This window comes from Pararge aegeria, chromosome 21 (assembly GCF_905163445.1).
Source record: "Pararge aegeria chromosome 21, ilParAegt1.1, whole genome shotgun sequence".
Lineage (NCBI taxonomy): Eukaryota > Metazoa > Arthropoda > Insecta > Lepidoptera > Nymphalidae > Pararge > Pararge aegeria.
In genome coordinates, this window is record NC_053200.1 from 2,838,437 (window position 1) to 2,863,468 (window position 25,032).

General features: G+C 35.3%; 2 protein-coding genes across 2 annotated transcripts; one reads left to right on the forward strand and one right to left on the reverse strand.

Moving 5' to 3' along the window:
- Positions 1–8,757: 8,757 nt before the first annotated feature.
- On the reverse strand, positions 8,758–16,595 carry LOC120633180 (RING finger and CHY zinc finger domain-containing protein 1). The gene is made up of 7 exons (XM_039903312.1): positions 16,470–16,595; positions 15,006–15,167; positions 14,383–14,541; positions 12,654–12,836; positions 11,203–11,298; positions 9,781–9,866; positions 8,758–9,218 (listed from the first exon to the last, which is right to left on the reverse strand). The coding sequence occupies exons 1-7, from the start codon at positions 16,593–16,595 to the stop codon at positions 9,023–9,025; spliced, it is 1,008 nt and encodes a 335-aa protein (XP_039759246.1). The 3' UTR covers positions 8,758–9,022.
- Positions 16,596–17,210: 615 nt separating this feature from the next.
- Positions 17,211–24,573, forward strand: LOC120633297 (protein yellow-like). Its single transcript, XM_039903482.1, has 8 exons — positions 17,211–17,433; positions 18,091–18,294; positions 19,101–19,222; positions 20,518–20,747; positions 21,522–21,633; positions 21,740–21,820; positions 23,588–23,698; positions 24,182–24,573. The coding sequence occupies exons 1-8, from the start codon at positions 17,211–17,213 to the stop codon at positions 24,407–24,409; spliced, it is 1,311 nt and encodes a 436-aa protein (XP_039759416.1). The 3' UTR covers positions 24,410–24,573.
- Positions 24,574–25,032: the final 459 nt, after the last annotated feature.

Below are 25,032 nucleotides of genomic sequence, written 5' to 3' on the forward strand. Positions count from 1 at the left end.
CGTGTCTCATTGTAATATGTACCTTTTAAAAAGTAGATCGAAACTGCAACGTTTCCTACTAGATGACGCTACAGTCGCTATAAGACTGATGTGAAAGGCATATACTAATTTCGGCATCGACGGTAAGAGAGCCGTAGCTTAATTGGAGATAGCACTCAGGCCGCGATTGCCAGAGAGTCGCAGGTTCAAATCCTGTCGGTTCCGATTTTTTTATATGCATTTTAAATTTATAAAATTAGTTTGATATATTTGCTGTAAAGTACTACCCATACTTTCAGGAACTAATATTTTGTGATGTTGTCATTGCGATTGAGGTTTCTGTGATAAAATCTCACCCTGTATAATACCTACTCATTGCCAAATGTAAAGCATCAATTTGCTCATTTAAAGTAAGAACCATCAATAGCCTGTAACACTTCACTGCTGAACTAAGGGCCTCTTCCAGAAGGAAGGTTTGCCCTTAATCACCACGCTGGGACAGATTTTTCGGTGATCACAGTAGAGTCAGTAGCGTGCATAGAGGGTATGCATAGGGTATGCAGATGATATAAAATGAAGAAAATCTCCTATCCGAATTATAAAGAACTTAAGGATAGACATTGTAAGAGTCATTAAAAAGCCTACACTTAAGTATTTATGACTCGTACTGGATTTTCTTCATTTTATATCATCTGCATACCCTGTGCATACCCTCTATGCACGCCACTGAGTAGAGTAGTAGTAGCACAGAGGACGCTGCTGCTCTTCTCTGTTTTATTCCCTTACACCTCGTACGACACGCGCGGGAAGAGCAGGGGTGGTGACAAATGTATTCTAATAAAAATTCATTTATTGGCTTGCCATCTGCCAGATTCAACAATGAGATGCTAACCAGTTGTATTCCTTAAAAACGACAGTGCCAGGTGCCATTCATCTGGCACTGTCATTTTTATATGACGAAGATTGGTATACTCATCGCAGTTAGGTTGGAGTATTTTAGTATGAAGGATTTGGCAGGCAGTTTACATTAAATAAAATAATCCATCCTTCAACACAAGTTTGTGGGCAGTGCTTTTATTCATAAGTATATTCTGAATATCAAGGCTTGCATAGGCGGGAGACATTTTTATACCCCGATTATATCCGCTGACAATGTATAAAATATACTTGCCTACCCATTAAAGCATGGCATCAGATAAAAGGAGAAGGTTACTCCCGTTTTATATAACACATATTATTTTAAAAAGTGCTCGGTGGCTAGATAAACTCTAGGAGAAGATACACATTATGTCCTTTCCCCGTAGAGAAAACGTCTCCTAGCCATTATTTTTATGCGGAATATTATGGGCTCAAGACAAATGAAAAATCCATCCAACGTAAGCCAAAAGCAAATTATTAAGAAACACGTACATTTAAAAAAAAAGATAGCTCGTATCTATATGACCAGTAACGCCCTGACAGTGTTTCCGTTTATAGAATACGGAATATCCCAGCTGTATTATTAAACATACGATTTTATGTTATCTTATCTTTTAATAAGTTTAATCTTTTACAACAGAACAGTATTATGTTTATCATTTAATAAGTCGTGGCTCGGTGCTTTATTTGGAAAAACTTTTACGGTAAAAAAGAAATCTGCATTCTCTAAAATGATTTTATTGTTTAGTGCCTAGTGTGAGATTTTTCAAAAGTTAACAACGATTTGTATGGAATCTAAAGAGCGCCATCTTGTGACAAGTTTCAGTTTTGCATCTAAATGGCGCTATTTCATTTCCATAAAAATCGTTGTAACTTTATCGTGATCGGATAGGTAGACGTAAATAGAAATTCTAGCACTAGGCACCCAGTAAAAACGTTATATAACCTTAATATATCATATCGACTCAACCCCGAATCAACTTAAATTTACGCTGGAAGATTGTTGCGCTAGTTTTAGACATTTCTGTACAAAATAATTCTACGTCTGGCACAAAATTATCAAAAAAATTATTTTATATTACATAAAGCTCATATTCTGATGCTATATTGTGAGATGTATCGGTGTTCAATCGATATTGTTTGCGAAGCTTTTAAGATCATTGTTGTTATAAGTAATAAGATTCTATGTGGCATTTTAAACTTAACCAATCCAAAAATATTTTTGGCGACGTAATTGAGAAATTATGGAGTTCAGGTTGGCTAATATGCCAAGATTTAAGCTGCTAATTTGGGAGCGCAAACATCTCATCTAACCTCCATTTGCTTATAACATCATTGTTATATATAGTGTTATTTAAGCATATAATTTGAAAGTGCAATAATAAAAATATAAGCATTTTACAATTTAAATTAAAAATATAAAAAGGCAATTTAGCCCTAGATTTTCTTCGTAATCGAACAAGTTCATGTATAAAAACCCGGAACTGGTTCGAAAGTAGTCGAGAAACTATGAAAAATTCCATGTGATTCCTGCCTTTCATTTATTTCATTAATATGAGTTTCACTCATGACAGCTTTAAGCATTTTACGTAATTGTCCATTAAATCGTTAAAGGATTTTATTGTTTATGTGATCTCAGCAAAATGGCTATGAATTGAATGCTTAGCGAATGGTTTTCATAAATGCTTAACAATTTTAGCTAGTATGTATAGACAGTGAGGCCGATTCGGTTGTACACATTTCTAAAGTAAACTAAATTGTTGGGTGTAAAAATAGTGCTGTCTTTTTCACATTGTACTTGCTGCGAATGGATATTTTTACACGTGTAAATTTATTTAAGACATTTACGAGTATGTACGGAAACAGCATTAATACTGTTAAGTAGGTGGTACACCAATCTCTCAACAGTTCCAAAAAATGCACCATCCTTTTCTACAAGGAATATTATGATAATAATGGAACTACTTTTAGAAATGTCAATTTAGTTTAGTTTATTTTGTTGTACCAAATGCCTTTACTAACTATTACTGTAAGTAAAGCAAATTTAAACCCATAAACCACTAATTTGACACCTGTCAGTTAAGTTAAGGATTTGTGTACAACCTAATGTAAACATTGTATTTAGTTGTAGTTAACGAAACTAAGTGATTAATTAGCTTTTTAATACTAAAGTACTTGTAAGAAGTACATTTATAGATAACACTTTGAACATATAAAAAAAATGAGCTCAATTGAAACTTTTGCTCAGTTCTTTTTGAACTTACAGTTGGCATAATTTTATATCCAATGTTAATGAAGATCAAAAGGAATGATTAAATGAAAGTTTTTAGGTCAACTGTTTGAATTTAATTAGATTGTTTGAGCATGAAACATAGACTAAAGGAAAAAGACGGAGGGACCTCTAACAAACAAGTGTTTAATGTGTGGGAAAACGAACCCACAGCCCATATTGTGTTGATGAGTGGAAACTAATTTCTTATAAACAGAGTAAAACTTCGCAGGGCCCTGTGAGGCTGTATCTATCTCCCGGAGGCGCAAGTGTTAAGCCGCATGTGCTTGTAACTACACGGGCACCCCACGCCCTTCAGACCGAAAAAAAAGCAATGCTGCTTGGCGGCCGAGACAAACAGTGTGTGTGTTAGTGTGTACACACGTTAGAAGTGAAACTTCTTTATGACATATTTTTTTATTTGTTTTGTTACATTTTATTCAGTGTTACTAGATTTACAGACCACTAGCTGTTGCTCGCGGCTTCGTCTGCGTTTGATTTTGTTTTTTGATGTGGCATTCAATTTAGTTGTAGTTCTAAAAAAAAATTAAAGTATTCAGTATCGCTAAGCCTTAAATGAGGGGTTTGCTGCTGTCCGCTGAGGAGTTCTGACCTCTATCTCCAACCACATTCAGATCTACACAAAGTTTTGACAAAATTAAACTAAACTCTATAGTACAAAAATAATTATTTAAATCTGTTATAATTTGTCGGAGTTATGTTGTAAAATCGTCAAACATTTTCATCCCCTCTCCCAAAGGAACCGAGCTTAATGTCGGGATAAAAAGTATTCTATATTACTTCTAACACTTCCAAGAATATGTGTACAAAATTTCATGAGGATCGGTTAAGTAGTTTTTGCGTGAAAGCGTAACAAACAAACTAACATTGACATTTATAATATTAGAAGATTAGTAGATAGACTATATTTTACAGTCGTATTCATTAATAATAGCTAGTTTTAAAAACTTACATTCACTGATATTAACAATCAAAAACTAAGGTTAAAATGAAATAACTTAAAAAAATACCATAATCACACTCGCGTGTTGAATGTATTAGATATAAATATGGCGCGTAACAAAAACTGAGGTTAGAGTGAAAATAACTTTAAAAAAATACCATAATCACACCCACGTGTTTAATGTGTTAGAAATAAATATGACGCATAACGGAAGAATGTGACTTAGAAATTAAGATGGCGCGTAACAGAAAAACGTTTTGTTGAAATTTCTCCTGTACGTCGATCGAGTTTCACTTCGAAAACTACTACGGTTTGTTAAACGAGTACAAAAAGTTAGAATTTCGGCGCCGATATTTTGTCTTTTTCCTTTAATCAGTGTTTCGTGTTTCTTACTATCATCGCTTTATCAATACTACTTGAAACGAAACCAGTAGACGTTTCTAGAACACCTATAACTTTGTAAAACTACGATTTATTTTAAGTCATTTTATTTATATGAAACACGACAGCTTATTTGTCCCATATACGTATATGAACCTATGCATAATTTATAAGCGTATGTAAAACAATTTGTATATATTGTAAGTAGTGAGAAGTTACATTCCCAAATAAAACCAATCAAATTGGGAATAGATTATATCGACGTTGTACCTTTTTCTACTTTGTATTTCCATTAAAAAGTGCTATGTATATCATTATTTGTTTTATTTTTTAACCTTACCTTGGCTATACTAATGTCTATTAAAATTTGACGACCTCCCTTGAGCACCAATGTGCGTTGAGATATTAAGTGGGAGGTCTCGGGTTCTTTTCGGCCGGAAAGCAGAGCAATTTGGAAACTTATATTTTCAGTATTTTCTCTGGTCTTGTCTGAGGAGTCTTCGGTCGAGGCTAGTTGCCGCAAAGCAATTTAGTGTTCCGGTACGATGTCGCGTAGAAACTGATTAGGAGTATTGGTTTAATATAACCGTCCTCCTTATCTACTATCCCCTCTAACAGGTTAGCCCGTTAACAACTTGGACTGCATAATCACTAACCACGTAAAAACGGCTTACTTGTGGTATAAAAAAAATGTCTGACTACACGAGACACCAACCCACATTGGAGTTGCGTGGTGGGTTTATGCACTTAAACCGTATGTCCTGTGAAAGAGGAAGCCTGTGCCCAACAGTAGGACGTAAAAAATAAAACAACTATTACAATATTGTACTTTAATTTATTTTACATTATGATAATTTAATAAACAAAGGGACGTAAGCACAGCCCCTAAATCAACAACGCAATATTTCACTTCGTAATTAACATTTCAGAGTATTAACGAAGAAAAAAACTAATATACATATAATGATAAAAACGTAAAACTGCACTAAAGCGAAAAAAATAACCGTTCGGAAATAAATATGTACATACAATTTTTTTTTATTATATTTTATCACCCAAATAAGGGAAGGTTCTTCTACAATTACAAAATAAAATTATTATGCTATTTTTATTACAATTTAAAGATTATATTTTATATACATAGACAGATATTAATGGCAGTTTTGACACTGTATAGTTATGAAAAGCTGTATGTTTTTCTTATCAAAATTAATGTATACACATTATGAGCACAATGCAATATGCGCAATACACAGATATAAATCGTAGATATGTTCATAGAGAATTTGTACTTTGTCGAACCATATCCATAAGAAAGATCCGGGGCATTTAAAATAATGCAAAAAAAAAAGCTTTAATTGAGCTCACATAATCTATCGTTGAAGCTAAACAAAATATTACTGAATATCTTAAGTAATCAAACGGTTTTGTCACTAATCGTCTTAGTTAACGATACAAATTGTAAAGCATCAATAAGATAAAACAAAGAATTATTTTTTAATAAACGTGGAGACATTTGGAGCTGTCTTCAAAATTATATATATTAAACTGCTGTGTTCAGTCAACAAAAAAAAAAGTGTTTTAAAAATAATTGGAGAGAATTACAATCTTATATAATATCTTTACTTATTAGTGAAGAAGATATAGAATATAATCATAATGACATTAGGATATAAAGATCAAATTTTATTTTTACGGTTACAAATATCACGATTGTTACACAGCCGTCCTATAATATCGCAAAACTACACTGTTAACACATTTTATATTTATTTATATTTATAATGAAGTACAGCCACTTACAGGTAATCAAAAAAATGAGTGACCTCACAAAATGCTGTTGAAATTAAAGCGAGGGCATACCTAAACATTTACATCTTTGACACCAATCCTGAATTTACTGAAACATACAAGCTAAAATATGTGCATTTTCTTGTGTATCTGCATTATTTAAACTGACTAAAATAATTATCAATTATTTATCACGCTTAGCCAAAGCATTTATTTTCATCGCGTGCCCGCTTTCTTCGTCTAGTATACGTCGGTTTCTTTAAAATTCCCGTGGGAAACGTTTTGTATTTCTGGGATAAAACATAGCCTATGTTACTACGCGAACTTTCCACTCTATGCAATAAAATAAGTTGATTGCTTGCTTGGTTAAGGCGTAAAGAAGGACAAACAAACACACTTTCACATCTATAATATTATTAGTAATAGTAATCATAACAAACAAGATCAAAGAATATCGCTTTTGATACATTAAAATGCTTTGGCGATAAAATAAAAACAACATTGTTAATCATATACATTATTATTATGAATAAGATATTGTTTACAGAAGTATCACCACATTGTATTAGTTATTTGTTATATCCTAAATTTAAAGCATATATCGCTTAGTAATGAACCAAGTTTAAATAGTACAGTTAAGGTGTATACTAAGTTTAAATAGTATGCATATAACAATCTCCAATCATATTTTTATTTATTTATACAAGGCTACCCCAAATGTTAGGAATTTAGTCATTGCTTTGAATGTTTTATAATTCCTTTTTTTTTTTCAATTTCTAATACTTGTATGGAATTTCGAATATTCGACTCATAAATTTAAAAAACAAGTCATTGGGGAAGACCAATGCCAATTAGTTTTGTACAGAGGGCGCTAAATGTCTGTTACAAACGAACTGTCAATCTTGTTACAATTTGTACTTTCCTTACTTTTTTCTATTTTAGTTACAAACACAGTGGATTGTTGTGTAGAATATTTTTGTATTCAATAAACAAAAAATTGAATTTAAAACAAACAATTCACACATTTTAAATAATAAGTTTCTACTTTGATACTAAGTGACAGCCACAGACCCATAACCCCAGACTGGTGACAACTGGCAAATAACAAACACACAGCGCCCTCTTCTTTAAAGTTTTCAGTAATTTTCCCCATTGACCCCATCGATTAAAACGAATATTGCTTAGGTCTTGCGACCAAACATTTTTCACTAATTGGACCAAAAAATCAGTCATCTCTCAATACTCATGAACATTATGAATGAATCCAATAGCGTCTTATTTTTTGTATACTTACGGCAAAATATAAAAAAATACTAGAATCTCGGATCAACTAAAAAAAGCTATACTATAATTAAATATAAAACATATATTTCAAAAACTATCAGTGAGTTAACTTCTAATATTTTAGTCAAAGTAAAAAACTTACTCTTCGAAAGGTGTTTTTATACAAATCTACAAATATAAAGAAAAATATCAATTTTAATTTTGATTACTGTTATAATGTTTATACAATGTTTTCACACATGATAATTTGTAACATTGTACCTACCACCAAATTATTTAACATCTTGAATTCATTTCGTTTATTTGAATTTGAATAACCTCATTAGAGCGGCTATGTTCAAAACCAGCTGTTATTAAGTTAAAACTTACTACCAAGTCGGCAAAACAATGTTATCTCATACTGCAGGGCTAGCACAGGCAGGGGACAAAAATTATATGACCCGATTATATCCCCTGACAAGGAATATAATTTACGTGACCACCAAGCACGGGAACATGGAATAGAAGAAGTTTATGCCCGTTTTTTATTACACATATATTATTTGGATATTATTTCCACTTGTGTTAATAAAGCTGTTGGAGATGATAAATTTTTATCCTTTTCCTGGGGAGATAATTGTCTTCTGCCCATGCTAGCCTTGCTAGTGCTCTTTTAACATTTTGGCAGTCGGTGCCATTTTGTTTGTTCTTTTTTATTTCACCAACTAACGGATTACGATTAAAAACATCTTATTTTTATTTATTATAGCATTCTAGAATTTTGACCTTCACTTTATATATTGTTAATGCAAGGAAAATATGACAATTTATGATACTGGATACTGATCTTTTTGATGTGATGATGATGATACTTTGATATCATGACATGATTCAAGACACACCCAATGTGCTGTTAATTTATTCCTGGAAAATATATCCAACGACCTTCTATATCGGTTTTTTATAACTTTGACCGACAAACGTGATGAAGGTGATGATCGATGAGTAATGGTAATAAATAAATAAATATATTACGACAATATACACATCACCATCTAGCCCCAAAGTAAGCATAGCTTGTGTTATGGGTACTAAGATAACTGTTGAATATTTTTATAAATAATATACATAAATACTTATAATATACATATAAACACCCAGACACTGTAAACATTCATGCTCATCACACGAACATTTTCCAGTTGTGGGAATCGAACCCACGGCCTTGGACTCAGAAAGCAGGATCGCTGCAAACTACGCCAATCGGCCGTCGGTAATGATTAATGGTAAAGATTTACTATATGATGGCCTAAGCCCAGACTGTAATGAAACGCTTCTACTGGATAATAATGGTAATGAGACGATGCGCTAGCGATTTTGACGATACTGTAATATTGAAGGTGATGATCAACTTTTTATGGTGATGAAGATTTTTTCTTATCACCTTATGCTTATGGTCAGGCTTGTGGGGGTTCGTCCATGGGGTTCGCTCGCGGAAGGTCCTCACTTGCCTCCGGTTGGCGCTCCTCGCGCGGCTCGAACGTCGCTGATGATGAACCGCTTCTACTGGTCGATGATGATGATGACGATGTTGATGACGTCGATGACGTTGAAGAGGTCGACGACTCGCACGGCTCCGAGGTGCCGGTGTCCCTGGGAGGTGCAATGAGAAATTAGTAAAGCTGAAGTTAATATTGTTAAACTGCCTCGTTGTTCTAGCGGTCAGCATATTCGACTGCAGCCCAGAGTTGCAGTCCAGAGATTGAAAATTGGCGGTGATACACCCCCGTGCTTCGGCGAGCACGTTAAGCTGTCGGTCATACGAGTGTGGGAATAGAGAGTTTAGGCACACACATTCGCACTGCAATATCACTCGCGAAGTTTGCAAATCTCTCCGGAGATTGAACACTGTTTTTTTTACAAAGGGGTTAAGACACCACACTGGCCCAGTGTTTGCTTCGCCGTCGAAGCAAGTGATATTTTTAATTACTTAAAACGTACATAACTTAGAAAAGTTAGAGGTGCGTGCTGGGATTAGAACTCGGTCACCCGACAGTGATGTCAAGCTCCTACCCGCTGCGCTATCACCGCTTCTCCATATTGTTAAAGGATATGAGTTATCTTTCATCTTACAACTTATAGAGTTTCTTCGGAATAGAAAAGCTTGGTAACAAACATGTACAAAAGCAAGTCTAGTTTAATAAATCACACTCACTTGTGAAAGCCGTTGGTTTGGCACGTGTTGTATCCACCGCAATGCTGACACTTTAACCCGACCACATGGAATTTTACCGTTGACAGCTGGAAACAAATAGAGAATATATGTAGATAGACAGATCCTTCTTACCTTAAGGTGAAGTTTAAATTTCTTTGAGTGCAGTCCCAACTTAGATCGTGTAGTACGCGGACCTTGAGCGACAATGAACATAAGACAGTCAGTCACTGGGCATATTTAAAAATGCTGTTAAGGCTCATTATCTCACCTAATAACGACAACTATTATTTATCTACTCTAACTCATATTTAATTATTTATTTAAGTAAGCAGGTCACTAAATATAAAAAAAATTATATACTAATTTATATATTTGTATGTAGGTTTTCGTATGTATGTTTTAAACAGGGTAGCCCACCTTTTCGTTTTTTAGTTTTCCTAATCCTAAGGTGTCCTGGAAGAGATAGCTACTTAGCGATGAGGCCACCTTTTGTATCCTTCTACATACTTGAAGTGTTGTTCTTTTTTTTCTGAACTTGATGTGTTGTAAAAATCGATCGTAATACCTAAACAACTTGTATACATTTTTTTTTTTTGCACGACTCATGATGCGAAGCATCAGAGTGTTTTACGATCGAAAAATTTTTTTCGCCTCATTTCGGCGGCTATTTTTATTATTATAGCCTTGTTAGTTCACGGAATCAAGATATTTTGCATACCATTGTCGAGATAATTTAATGGAGATTAATTCCATACTTTTAAAAAATTGATTTACTGCAATAGAATTGGAAAAAAACACCAATATAGGTCAAAAAAATTTCCTGTCCGTCATGTGTGAAACCCGAAAACACTGTAACTTGTGAAAAAATCCATTATTTGAGTTAAATTTAAAAAAAAAAATTCTAATCGACGATTTTAGTTCACTGAATGCGAATGATTAATTAATTCAGTGTAGTTTAATTGCAATTAATAAAAAACGAAAACTGCAAGACTGTATATCTATATTTATCCATGTAAAATTAACATGGATGGTGATATATCTATATCTATAGATATTATGTACATTTTATTCCACCAGGGGCGCCTGTGCATCACTTTCCTAGTACAGCTGTTTTAAAATTTTTTTTTCTTTTTTTTTTTTTCAATATTTGATAATTAAATGAGCATTATGAGTCGTGCACTTTTGGATTTTCCAATTTTTTTTTATTTCAAAGTAGGATACAAAAGGCGGCCTTATCTTATCGGATTAGGAAAACCAAGAGAAACCGATTATTATTACAATTAGGTTACTTTCTAATAGGTGGATTATTTTTTAGAGATTGCTAATGTAATCCGAATCGATAATTATATGGCGCTATTGATGGAAAATAATTTAACTGTCAACGCACAGTAACATAGAGGTAAATAGCAAAATGTATCAAACCTTGTGACAGTCCTTGCATAGAATGGTGGTTTTGTAGTCAGCGTACTCCGGCGGCATGGGGGTTGCGTCCACCTCGGAGTCCAAGTAGCTCCATAGCTGCAAATTAATCCATTAACAATTAAACATAACTATTTTCTGCTGAAGGGGTGATAGCGCATTGGGTAGGAGCTTGACTTCACTTCCGGGGAGCCGAGTTCGAATCCTTGGATTTACACACCTCCTATTTATTTTTTATAAGTTACGTGCGTTTTGAGTAATTAAAATATCACTTTCTTCAACGGTGAAGGAAAACATCGTGAGGAAAACTTCATGCCTGAGAGTTCCGCATAATGTTCTCAAAGGTGCGTGGAGTCCACCAATCCAGTGTGGTGGACGGCCTTAACTCCTTCTCATTGTGGGAGGAGACCAGTGCCCTGTAGTGGGCCCTTTATGGGTTGATGTGACGATAATGATGATTTTTTCCTATTTTGTTATTATTTAATTATTTTAATATCATTTTGTACTCAGCCTGACAAGTTCCAGATTAATATTGAGATCTCCACAGCTGTCTATGTGATTGAAGGTTTTAGATGGGAGCGGTGATAGCCCAGTAGGTATTACTACGACTTCACTTTCGAGATGCCGAGTTCGAATTCTAGCCTCTAAACCTCAAGAAACTCTAACTTTTCTAGGTTATGTGCGTTTTTTTAAGCAATTAAAATAAGAAAACATCATGAGGAAAACTTCCTACTTAAAGTTCTCAAAGGTGTGTGGAGTTCACAACTCCGCACTGAGCCAGTGTGGTGGACTTAACCACTTTCCATTGTGGGAAGAGACCCGTGCTTTGTAGTGGGCCAGGAATGGGTTGATGTATCCAGTCCATATGTCCATATGTCCACATAAACTTGACGAATCTAGCGCCGCGAACAAAAACATACAATAGTTCTTTAGTGTACCTAATTGTTTATCAAGTGTTAGGAGTGATATATGTGTTAATTGCTTTGCGTTAGTTATTGTGAAAAGACAATCTAACCACCAAGGATAACTATCCCTATAAGCAAAAACTATCTAACCGATCCTCGTGAAACTTTGTACACATATTCTTGGAAGTGTTAGAAGTAATATAGGATACTTTTTATCCAGACATTAAGCTCGGTTCCTTTGGGAGTGGGGACGAGTGTTTGACGATTTTACACCATAACTCCGACAAATTATAACAGATTTAAATAATTATTATTGTACTATAGAGGTTGTAATATGTGTTTAATTTTGCAAACTGTGGTTGGAGATACAGGACAGAACTCCTCAGCGGACAGCAGCAAAACCCTCATTTAAGGCTTAGCGATACTGAATACTTTAATTTTTTTAGATATACAACTAAATTTGATTGCTGCATCAAAACAAAAAACAAACGCAGACGAAGTCGCGGGCAACAGCTAGTAAAAAATAAAACAACTCAGAAACATACTCACATTGGTCATATCGATCATGCTCGTCTGGCAAGTGGGGCACGCGTAGTGGCCGGACTTCAGCATCTGCTCGAAGCACGGCCGGTGTAGCAGGTGGCCGCAGTCGGGGATGTGGCACGGTATGCGTGACGTGTGGATGTCTTCGAGGCACACCGGGCAATTGGCACGTGACACGTTTTCTACACACTGCAGATAAAAAAAAAACTCTCTAGTTATCTCATCAAAAGGGTCCCGTTCAAAATCACCTTATTCATTTTCTATGGGGGGGTTAAAAGAGTTGTAGATCAATGACAATAAATAGTACTAACGAAAACAAAAGAAAACAAAGTATTATGTGCCAGATGGTGACGGCAGATCAGAATAGTTGTCACCACCCTTCCTCTTCCCGCGGGTGTCGTACGAAGAACTTCGTTCACACGTCGATTAGACTCTTTGTCAAGCTAAATAAGGTCCACTCTCCATCAACGTCATTGCGTTTCGATATTAGAAAACGTCTTTACGATTGCGAGCGTACATAACTTGTACCAAGGGTACAGTTAACAGTTGGGTTAGTGCCTAATTGTGAGTTTTACCTCCGTCTACATATTCGATCACGTGGAAGTTAATTACGATTTGTATGGAATCGAAATAGCGCCATCTAGTTACAACACTAACAGTATTGTCACATATCATGTAATGTAAATTATTTTAAAATTGATTGTTGCACTTTCCCGTTTTCCGTGTCGTTTTTCTTCAACCAAAGGTTATCTGAAGGATCACCTCCAGATAATTTGGCGGATTCAAGCGATAAGGACGCCTTTGGGCATATGGCAAATACAATGGTAAATTTATTAAAGCAAAAGAAGAATATTTATTTTTTCGTAAAAACTAATTTTAAAAAACTCTAAAAGTGTTTACTTATGTCAACCCTATTGAAGATAAAAGATAGACACGCACATAGTACCTACGCTACGCAACGCGTACCTAATGAACTATGAAGTGAAGGGGGTCACTTGATTTTAATTTTGCACGTGATGTTAGGGCTGTATCTGATTTCTTTCAGTATTAACTATAGCAGTGGTTTACTCAAAAACTATTACAGTTTCGGTTTCACAGATATGTCTCTGAGAGAGTACATAATGTACCTCTAAAGCCTGTGAAGTAGTATTTTGGTTTTATTTACACATTGTATAAATTTTTACATTTTGTTTTCTTTCTGTATGGGCAATAAAGAATGAAGAATTTTCTGTCTATCTAACTATAATAGTCTATTCGCCGAATGAACCAAGCACTGAGAATTTGGCCTTTAACGTGATTGGTTTGTTGGTTGGCAGATAGGGCGAGGGCGGGGACGCTTAGGCCGTGATCACAATGCAAGTTATAATTAAGTGAAAGATTTATTATAAATGTAGGAAATGACAGCGATACGTTGGAAAGTGAAAGCGATTGAATAATTTATATTGCTTTAATGTTGATTTTATTACAAATAAAGACCAAATCACATGGTAGCTCTTATTTCATTTAAAAAAAAAAACTGTTTTAAAATTACTTATTAATAATAGGTATAAAAATTCTTTACTAAAGCATTAACAATATGAACGCGCCCTATGATGTCAAACGGGTTGCAAGCGCTCATGGGCGGAGTTAGACAGTTTTCCGTCTTTATCAATTTGTATGTAAATGTGGGAAAGCGCTTTGCTTGGTTCACACCGTGAATAGACTTTAGTTAATTTAAAGATGGAGCATCTCTTACCCTATGACCCACACGCTGTAACTGCACCGGCAGACACATGTTGCACCGCTCGCAGTGGAAGAACCTATCGCGACCGCCCACGCGGCATATACCGCATCCCTCGCAGTGGTACTGCTTCTTGTCTTCATCGTCGAACAGGTTGCAGATCAGGCATGTGTACTGGAATTTGATACTAACTTACAGCTTACATGGGCAATAAATTGACTACAGCTATTAAAGATTTACTATAATATATATATATATATATATATATATATATAATATAATATATAATATTTGAAATTATGTTTAATTGGGTGATAAATATTATAGCTGTGTAAGAGAGTTGTTAGATAACAAAATATAATTTATTTACTTAATTGTGTTAAATTTTTTATGTATTCTTTAAAATAATTGTTTTATAAATATAACCTAAAATAAACTATTTAAAACTAAATAAAATCTAAAACATCCTCGAAACCACCGCAGCGAGGCACAGTTCCTAAGATGCTGGCAGCATTGCCCCTTTGGATGGCCAAACTAATTTGTTGGCCAAGGTAACTGCCCGCTCTAGGATCACAGGAAGACTCGATAACCCTTTTTCTTAATTGCAAATATAATGAAATACTGATAGAACAACTTACCTTGCCAAATGTGACTCCACAATTGGAACACTCAGCTTGTACTTTCTGTCGCGTGTCACACTCAGTGCAGATGAGCTCCGTCACCGACTTTCTGTTGAAGTAGTGTTCTTCTTTCTCATCATGACAGTACCGGCACATGTAGAGCTTGTTGCAGCATGGTGTCTGGGCAAGTATAAATTCATTATCATTATTATCAATCCAACTCCAATCAAACAGTCGGCTTTAACAATTAGTATTTCATTGAAGTGATACTAACTGGGGTGGACACAGACCAACAAGTTTAATGTGCTCTCAGCGACACTGCTAGTACTTGCTTAAATTAAAAAACGGGCCAGTAAGCACCCCAGTCGCTGATCAGTATCCGAACCGTGATTTGTCTTAAATGCATTTTTCTGTTAACATAAAACATGTGCACACCACTAAAAACATCCAGCAATTATTAGCCTCAACAACAAGGGCTGGACCAGCTGTGGCTTGTCAACTGGCACCATCCCATATCATATAAACCTTGCTCTAGTGAAATGCTCTACAAATATGTGAATGTTTCTCGCTTAAATAACAGCAAATAAAGATAGAACAAGGCTAAAAGATACGATAAATCTATCTATAGATAATGAAATTTAGAAGCGTTTTTAAAAACAAATCTACTTGGTAAACTGTTGCAACCTAAAACTAGCTATTCTAAGTGCAACCAAAAAAACATTGTGTAGTATTGCCAATTAGCTTACAATGTTTTAATATTTATTATTAAGAGATAGTTAATATATATGGATTTACATTTTTATAGACACAGAGAGCAACATCTCATGCTAAATTTTCTTTGTTTTAGCTTTCATAAATATAAAATGCTTTTGGTACATTTTCATTTGAATTAAAAATTAAAACAAGAGTTCTAAATCTTGAATGCTGCTGAAATAATTTGAAAATCCTATAGAAATCCTTTTGTCTTCATGAGAAAAATAATTATACTTTGCGATTTATTTAAATAGTTTGAATACTGTGATGTGATTCTGTCAGGAGTGGTTAATTGATTAAGTATTGCTGGTTACTATACTGTTAAATACTATTCCATATTCCATAGTAATAATATTCCATAGTTTTGGTAAGATTTCAGTGTCAATAGGATAAACCATAGTACTTCTTTGTCATGCCCTCACTGGACCGTATACTTTATTTAGTATTAGAGAAAATACAAAGAAGTTGATTGGTTGTATCTTTAAGCTTTGGATCTTCAGAATTAGATTTACGCCACAATAGAATGTTCCAAAGTCATTGACACGCTTTTGTTTGCCTTATTTGCGTGATATTTTACTAGTAAATCGAAGTTTCTGCTTTCTGCGTTGGATGTTCAATGGTTATAAATATAGACATGAGTGTTTTGAACCCGGTAGCGAAGCATCATTTATGGGACAGGAAATCAATTCGACATCACTTAACTTCGATTATTTGACTCAAATAACTTACCACGAACTTAGCACGCCTCTTATAATGTGCACAACCAATGCGTTTTTCGGTAATTTGTTCATTTGCCACTGGGTTTTCGGGGGTTTCGAGATTTTCACCATTCGTCGTTTCAGACGATTCTGACATTTTTGTATATTCACATGAACACTTCTAGGCTAATGAACTGAAAAGGCATCCAACTCCTCGAGATTATTACACGAAGGCAAGGCAATGAATATGTTGAATTTCGACAATGGAAAATTGGAATACCTAGTGAGCAACAAATTATTGATAACGTGACATAAAAGAAAATGACACTTGTCATTTATGGTCATAGACACATCACAGACCAGCGAATTTTCGGAACTATACGTTGTTGCGAAACTTGCTGGTTTTACTTTAGGTTTCACGACTTAGGGCTGGATTTTGGTCCCAAAGTTTTTTTTCAAAGAATTTATAGTGGTGCTATAAGGTTGCAGTTCAATTAATTTTTGTTTGGATTTCCTGTCACATATCCAACACTCCAATTAATTAAAATATGCATACCTATAATGAAAACATTTTTTTATAATCAACTGAGTATACAAACACTTCATTGGGATGGGGTCTTCTTCAGTCTTACTTGACACACTCAATTAACTCGATGCATTCTGACATAATTTAAGCGCGCAAAATTTTAAATAACTAAACCAAAAGATAACATTCTTTAATTATTCAATGTTTTTCGAATTTTTCTAAATTAACAAGATATCAGTTAGCACAATGCAAACCACAATATTTTGTCTGATTATGATTATTATATTTAAAGATTCGCAATGTTTACTGCCGCCTAAATTCCAATGGAAAACTATAGATTTTGCATGGGAGGGCAATGCTCGGGAGGCAGCATTGAAATCGGGTGCCTATATTCCCGAACACAATATGCCTACAGGCATTGAAAGGTGGAAAGATAAACTATTTGTTACCATACCCAGATGGAAAAGAGGTTTAAAAAATAATTTGACTTAACGTTATTTTTTCATTTCATTTCGTTGTTGTGCGATTCATGCAATTACATATCAATTCTTTTACGGTGAAGGAAAACATCACGAGGAACCTGCATGCCTGACAGCATTGAATAAAGAATATGCACAATCCTCATTCAGCCCTTATGGTATGCAGTGCATTGTGTCCAAACAGTAAAAACGCCCCGCGCATGTTTCACTTTTTTTCCCATTTTCTCATATTATGAAGAGCGCTTAGAACATTAGAGCTAAAATTATTACTGTCAACTGCTAAATGGTATGAACTAACTAGCCGTTTGTTCGAGAAACCAAAATATTGAATCATCAAAAACCACTGTATGTTCATAATTCTAGTTCTCAAACGCTTGTGTGAACTCTAGCAATCCACATTTGGCCAACGTAGTTGACTACGGCCTAAACTCATTTCATTCCAAGGAGACCCGCGCCCTATATTGGCTGGATTGATAATGATGATCAATTAAAATTTAAACAGGAACTAATGAATACTAAGAATGATAATGGCCTACATCCACTAGTTTCTCAGTCACTATGTCCCAGCTACTTTTAGTCCCAGGAAAACAAGAATGCAGGCAACAGCTACGTATGACTATAAAAAAAAGCTGTTTCAAATGTTCCAGGAGTACCAGCGTCATTAAACTACATCTACCTAAACGGCAGTCAGTCCCAACCGCTGAACCCTTACCCGAGTTGGGGGGAGGCCTTCGTGTCCAAAGCGGCTTGCTGTATCAGTGCAAACAGCACAGTCGTGTCCACTTTCCGCGTACACGTTGATCGGTGCGACCGACTGTGGGTCGTGGACAACGGAGTCGCCGATATGACCCGTAAGGTTGTTGCGATTAATACTAGAAAACCGTACGTGTTGTCACTAGATGGCGCTCTTCCGATTCCATATAAATCGTAGCTTAACTTACACACGATCGAGTAAGTAAACGTAGGTAGAAAATCGTACACTTGCCACTCACCTCTAACTTTGAGTTATTTCGTGTTGCTAAATAAGGTTAAAAGAACTCAAACTATTATCTATGTAGTTCTTCACAGCTAGAAAATATATTAAATATGTCATTCATAGCCATATTTCTTATTAAATAGTAATCCACTATACACGATACAGTAAAATTTTCACCATAGACAAAAAATTTTCAAAGACATGTAAAGTTACCAACTTTACATGTTTGTTTGTTGTTTACATGTACGACTTAGGTTTTTTTAGTTGAGTAGCCGCTGACCCGCCTCGCTCGGTTCTCAATTCGAAAGGTTGGCTCGAGCATGGTTCTAAGCCTTCACAGAAGGATCCCTTCGGTCGACGTTCTCGATGTCGTCGAGCCCTAGGGCTCTTCTCATGGCGAGCTTTTGCGCTAACCTCACATCCTCCGGTGACGCTGTTACAACCCTTAAAGTTGTAATCAGTTACGCTTCTCTCGAAATAAAACTGTGCAGGTCTGCTACGAGTTGTATTATGGATTCTATGAAATAATTTGGTAAACAGTTAAGACATGTACCTACATAAACCATTTAGTACAACTACATATAAAACAAAGCGAAACGAAAGCCTTCTTTATCTCCCAACTTGATAAAAACAACCTGCTTTGGTTTTCTTAGACCATTTACAATATCTCAATATTCCCAGGGGAATTACGTCAGGTAACGCCGCCAGCCATATTAGTGTTCGACCTGAACACAGACAAATTGGTACATCGCTACGAGATCAAAGACGAGTTGCTGAGAGACTCGTCAGTATTGACTAGCATTGTGAGTAGCCAAAGCGCACCGCAAAGAGACCGCAGTTTTGTTTAATTATTTTCCTTTTAGTCCATTTAAACAGACCGATAAGGCCGTAATCTAGTTCACAGACCTCTATTATAGTAATAGTATAAAAATTAAAACACTTACTTCTATTATACCTACTCATAGTAGAACAAAGGCCAGTGTTCTAATAACAATGAGTCCAATACAAAAAGGACTTCTCCAAAGTGGTCCGGAATGATTAAATAAAATCAATCTAATTAATAATCTAAAATAAATGAAAATCTACAAATGATAGGTTGATTTTAGTAGTGCTCTCCTTTTCCTACTCTTCATTATAAAAGAGGATAGCAGAAATCTGTCGCGCACTTATGAACACGATAATTAACTATAAATATAAATATAAATAAGAAATAAATATACTACGACAATAGACACATTGCCATCTAGCCTCAAAGTAAGCGTAGCTTGTGTTATGGGTACTAAGCTAGCTGATGAAATTTTTTTTTCATGAATATAATACACATAAATACTTATAATACACAGATAAACACCCAGACACTGAAAAACATTCATGTTCATCACACAAACATTTTCCAGTTGTGGGAATCGAACCCACGACCTGGACTTAGAAAGCAGGTTCGCTGCCAACTGCGCCACTCGGCCGTCAAACTATGAAGCAGTCTTTCATCGGTAGAAAATATCTAGTAGAGCATTTTGAACAGCCCGTCTAGGGAAGTAGCCACTACCGCCATGTCTATTTCTGCCCAAGCAGCACTGCTGTTTTCCGGTCTTGAAGGACGTGGTTGCCGGTGTAGTTACAGGTATATGAGGCTCAACACGTACTCCTCAGGCTGATGGACACAGCAGCACTTTAAAAAAGTCCTATTATACGGACTACGTAATCGATAAAAAAGCTTGGGTGTGAATTATTGCTCTAACCAGGTTGCTCTTCTAATAATTTTAAATGACATTGTGAGATGTTGATAACAAAGAAAACACCCGGCTAAGTTTGTTGTGGGCTTATTGTTTAATTTTGACGGCCGACTGGCGCAGTGGGCAGCGAACCTGATTTATAAGTCCAAGGTCGTGGGTTCGATTCCCACTACTGGGAAATGTTTGTGTGATGAACATGAATGTTTTTTAGTGTCTGGGTGTATATCTGTATATTATAAGTATTTATGTATATAAAAAAAATATTCTTCAATCATCTTAGTACCCATATCACAAGCTACGCTTACTTTGGGGCTGGATGGTGTTGTGTGTATTGTCGTAGTATATTTATTTATTTATTTAAACAGGTGGTAGATACAGTGGGCAAAGGTTGCGAGGATGTGTTCGCTTACATCCCAGACATGGGCTCCAACGCGTTGCTGGTGTATAGCCTGGCGCAAAGGGAGGCGTGGCGCGTGGAACACCACTATTTCCACTTCGACCCCCACGCTGCTGTGTACAAAGTTGGTGGGGTGGACTTCAACTGGAGCGACGGAGTGTCTTCCGCTGTCCTTTCACCAACAAGGAAAGCATCCGGGTTAGTTTATTATAGAGTATTTGCCCGGAGTAAGGATGGTCATAAGGTCAGAGCAAGGGTAGTAATAAAGGGAGAAAGATGGAGTTTAATCCCCGGATCCCATCCACCTCATAATTTTCGACGCTTAAGTACGTTTCAGCAATTATTTATTAGGTACCTGTTATGATCATGAAGGAAAACATCGCAAGGAAACCTGCATGCCTGAAAGTTCTCTGTAATGTTATCGGGAAATTCACCAATCGGCACTTTGTGATCGACAGCCTATAGTCAAAACCCATCTGACGGCCGATTGGCGTAGTGGGTAACGACCCTGCTTTCTGAGTCCAAGGTTCGATTCCCACGACTATAAAATGTTTGTGTGATGAAAATTAATGTTTTTCAGTGTCTGGTTGTTTATATGTATATTATAAGTATTTATGTACCTACTTATATTATTCTTAAAAATATCCATCAGTCATCTTAGTACTCATAACACAAGCAACGCTTACTGTTGTTTATGTGTATTGTCATAGTATAGTCATCTATCTATCTAATTCTGAGAGTAGACCATTGCTCAGTATTATGGAACAATAATGTGTTAAAATATTAAATGGTAACGTATGACGCTGCAACGTGACGCCACACGATTTAGCGTTTCAGGACGATGCCGTGTAGTAACCGACAATGGGTACTAATGGTTTTTATATAACTGCAATACCCCAATTATAATATAAGCTACATCCTATATATTGTTGTCTGTTAAAAAATCATCTTCTACATTTATCCTTTTCATAGCTTCCGCGAGCTCTATTTCCATCCAACATCGAGTACGAAGCAGTTCCGTATGTCGACGAAATTTCTTAGAGATAAAAATGTTCCTCAAGATAATATATTTAGTGGAGTTGAAGTAAGTTAACTTAATGCATAAAAGCTTAATTAACAGTGCAGCTTTTAATATTTTTCACTTTACTTATAATAATTCACCTACGCATTTCGCGTGTTATTTATTTAAGGTCGTTGGTGAAAGAGGCGCGAAGTCGCAAGCAACTGCATGTGATTTGGATCCAAATAGCAACGTAATGTTTTACACCCAGGTAAATTAAAGCTATACTCTTTGGTCCGTGTAGGTATTTATTGGACAACGTCGCGTAGGTACATCATGGAATAATTCAATAAATCTAATAAAGTATGTCAAGTTTAAAATATGTGACGTATTTTACGTGACGTTACGTTAACGTAACTTAAATTAGATGATTACACGATCTACTTATAAGGATTATTAATATTTCTTGTTTTAAAAGTGGGAAAAGCGCTAATAAAAAATAAGCGTAGGGCCTTTTGCCTATTATTCGGATTTCTACCCGCGTGTTGATCAGGTTAGATAGTCTATAATTACTTATACCTTTTTCCCATTACACGGACTGCAGTCAAACGGGACGCGTTTCAATATTGGATTGAATCTAGAATCTAGATTTGTTTGGTGTGGAGTATAAGGATTGAAGAAATTATAAATTACACCATACAGATTCTCCTGCTGTTCGCGGAGTATAGCAAATTAAGCTTCATTTTCATAATATGGGACGCGTTTAACCATAGGCGCGCTATCACACGCACGCGGGTAGATAACCGATAGGAAAAGAGCCCTTGGGCAGGAACGCCATAACTTCCAAGGCAAATCTAACGTGTACCTATAATCGAATGCCAGTTTTCACTAACGACGGACAGGGCAATGCCTAAGTAAGTAGCGCATATCAAAGAGCATACTTTTACGAATCGATTTTCACTAGGCAACTCATATAACCTAACTTGTCTATGGTTCTTGCCACAACCTATAGTATTTTTTTATGTTATCGTATTTTTCATTTATTATTAAATAAAAATACCAAATATATATTTTATCCACCTGTCAAGTGCCGGTTTACGAGTCCGCTAAACTTTACGATGCGCCGAATCGTGTCGTAATTTTAAACGGCACCTAACGTCGTTAGACAACACGCAAAATTCAAATTCGAAGCCAAACTCCAGTACGATTTATAACTCGTACTGGAGATTACCTTCATTTTATATCATCTGTATACCCTGTGCATACCCTATATGCACGCCACTGGACATCACATAGGAGTTTGTAAAACGTTTTCTTTCTATAGGCATCTTTTAAATCACACAAGATTATTATTATTATTATTATTCCTGGAAACATTTTCTAATTACAAGTCTTTTTTATTAATAACGTTTGATCATCATTAAATTGACAGTAAACTTAAAATATAAGTACCCACTAGAATTACACACGACTCTTGTAAGAAATTTTTAGCGATATATGTATTGTAATGTACTTAATTATACTAAAGTTTTTTTATTTTTTCATTGGTAATACATTTTTTTTTTCAAGATTTAAATGGGGTTAAATAGACGATAAATTAATCAATATCGATTTAGATGATACGGTGATTTTTTGTAGGTACCCAGCATTGGTAACAACATTTTGTAAATTTAAAATGCATATAAAAATTTTCATTGTAATATGGACCTTTGAAAATGTAGATCGAAACTGCAACGTTTCCTACTATATAGATGACGCTACAGTCGCTATAAGACTGATGTGAAAGGCATATACTAATTTCGGCATCGACGAAGGGAGAGCCGTAGCTTAATTAGAGAAAGCGCTCAGGCCGCGATTGCCAGCGAGTCGCAGGTTCAAATCCTGTTTTTTTATATGCATTTTAAATAAAAAAACACTAATAAAAAATTTTGGTAAAAAGAATTTGGAAATCCTTAAAAAATATCTATGTCCATCAGTGGACTGACTCCAAAACTCAGACTGAGTTCTCCAGTGTTGCAGTGTTCTAAGTTTGTTACAGCTAAGCAAAAACGGTGTAAGCTGTTGGAATATGGACAAGCCTTTGACGGAGGAGAATGTGCCACTTATCATTAGCGACTGCACTGTTCTGGAGTTTCCCAGTGATATTAAGGTAATACTTGTCAACTTGAGGTAATATATGACAAAGCGAGGTACCTTACTAATACTTCATTAGGCGATAAAATTCACCTGTGCACACTTTTATAACAAAATTGAAAGGTATGAATGTGAACTCTAAACTAAAATAGTTCATTTCAGTTTTGTTAGAATTAGAAAAATTCATCTAACAATTGGACAGTTATTTTTTTTTTGATGATAAGCTATAAGGGAGCGTTCATAAAATACGTTGCAGAGAGGGGGGTCTCGGGCAGTTTTTTTTTGTTAAATTTTTATCACACTTAAATTTAAACTCTCAGCAATATAATAAAATATTTGTCCATTTGTAAATTAGTTTGGGCTCATTTAAATACTTATACTCTTACAGCGAAAGAGACAAAACCGATCAAATCTACAAAATATCGGCTTAATGTCTACTACAACATAAAAATACAAATATTATTTATTTGAATAGATTTAAAATGTCAATATTTTCAAGGTGGACCATGGAGGTAACCTCTGGATACTTAGTAATAGACAATCGCGATTCATCTACGAGTCGATGGACTTCTCTCAAGTGAACTTCAGAATACTCACGGCACCAGTTAAAACAATCATACAAGACACCCCGTGCGAAAAACTTTCTACTATGGGAAGGGCGTTAAGTTTTATACGGCCGAAATCAAATAAAAAAAGTCTTAATAACTCCACAGCAACAAGCTGTTAAAATGATAAAAACTTTCTTTTGGTTTAAAAAAAATGAAAATATTTAGTTTTCAACCGAAAGCATCATAAAATTTGCTTGCCATAGTCAAAGCATCATCTATTTCGCCATAGAAATGGTCATTTAGAGTAGGTAAATGAGAGATCAGTAGCGATTTGAGCGAGCTCAAACCAAAATAGAGACACCGAATTTGAGTTGATGCTACGAATTTACGTAGAAAATATGAATACTCTTGCTTCGCTCGCCTGCAAATTTGATCGGTACATTACCCATCATTTTTTTATTATTATTTAAAGTCAGATGTAATTAACCTTTACCTTTTTTTTTTGAACATAAGTAATAAATTACCTGTCCCTTTTAAATTAGACGGCTTATTCGTCCCTTTTAATACTCTGTTATAGCCGATACGAACTGGGATAAGTTATCATATTGACCATTAATGACCAATAATTATACATTAGGGATTCGAACCATTAAAAGGGATGTGGTACATCCCTTTCGTTAGAATTCTGTCTTAAACAAACTCAAAACTAATTTAAATGTTTTAGTCACAAACGATGGCACTGATTAAAAAAAAAATCTTAGATTTTAGTTCAGCGATTTGTGTACAACAAATTTAACATTAA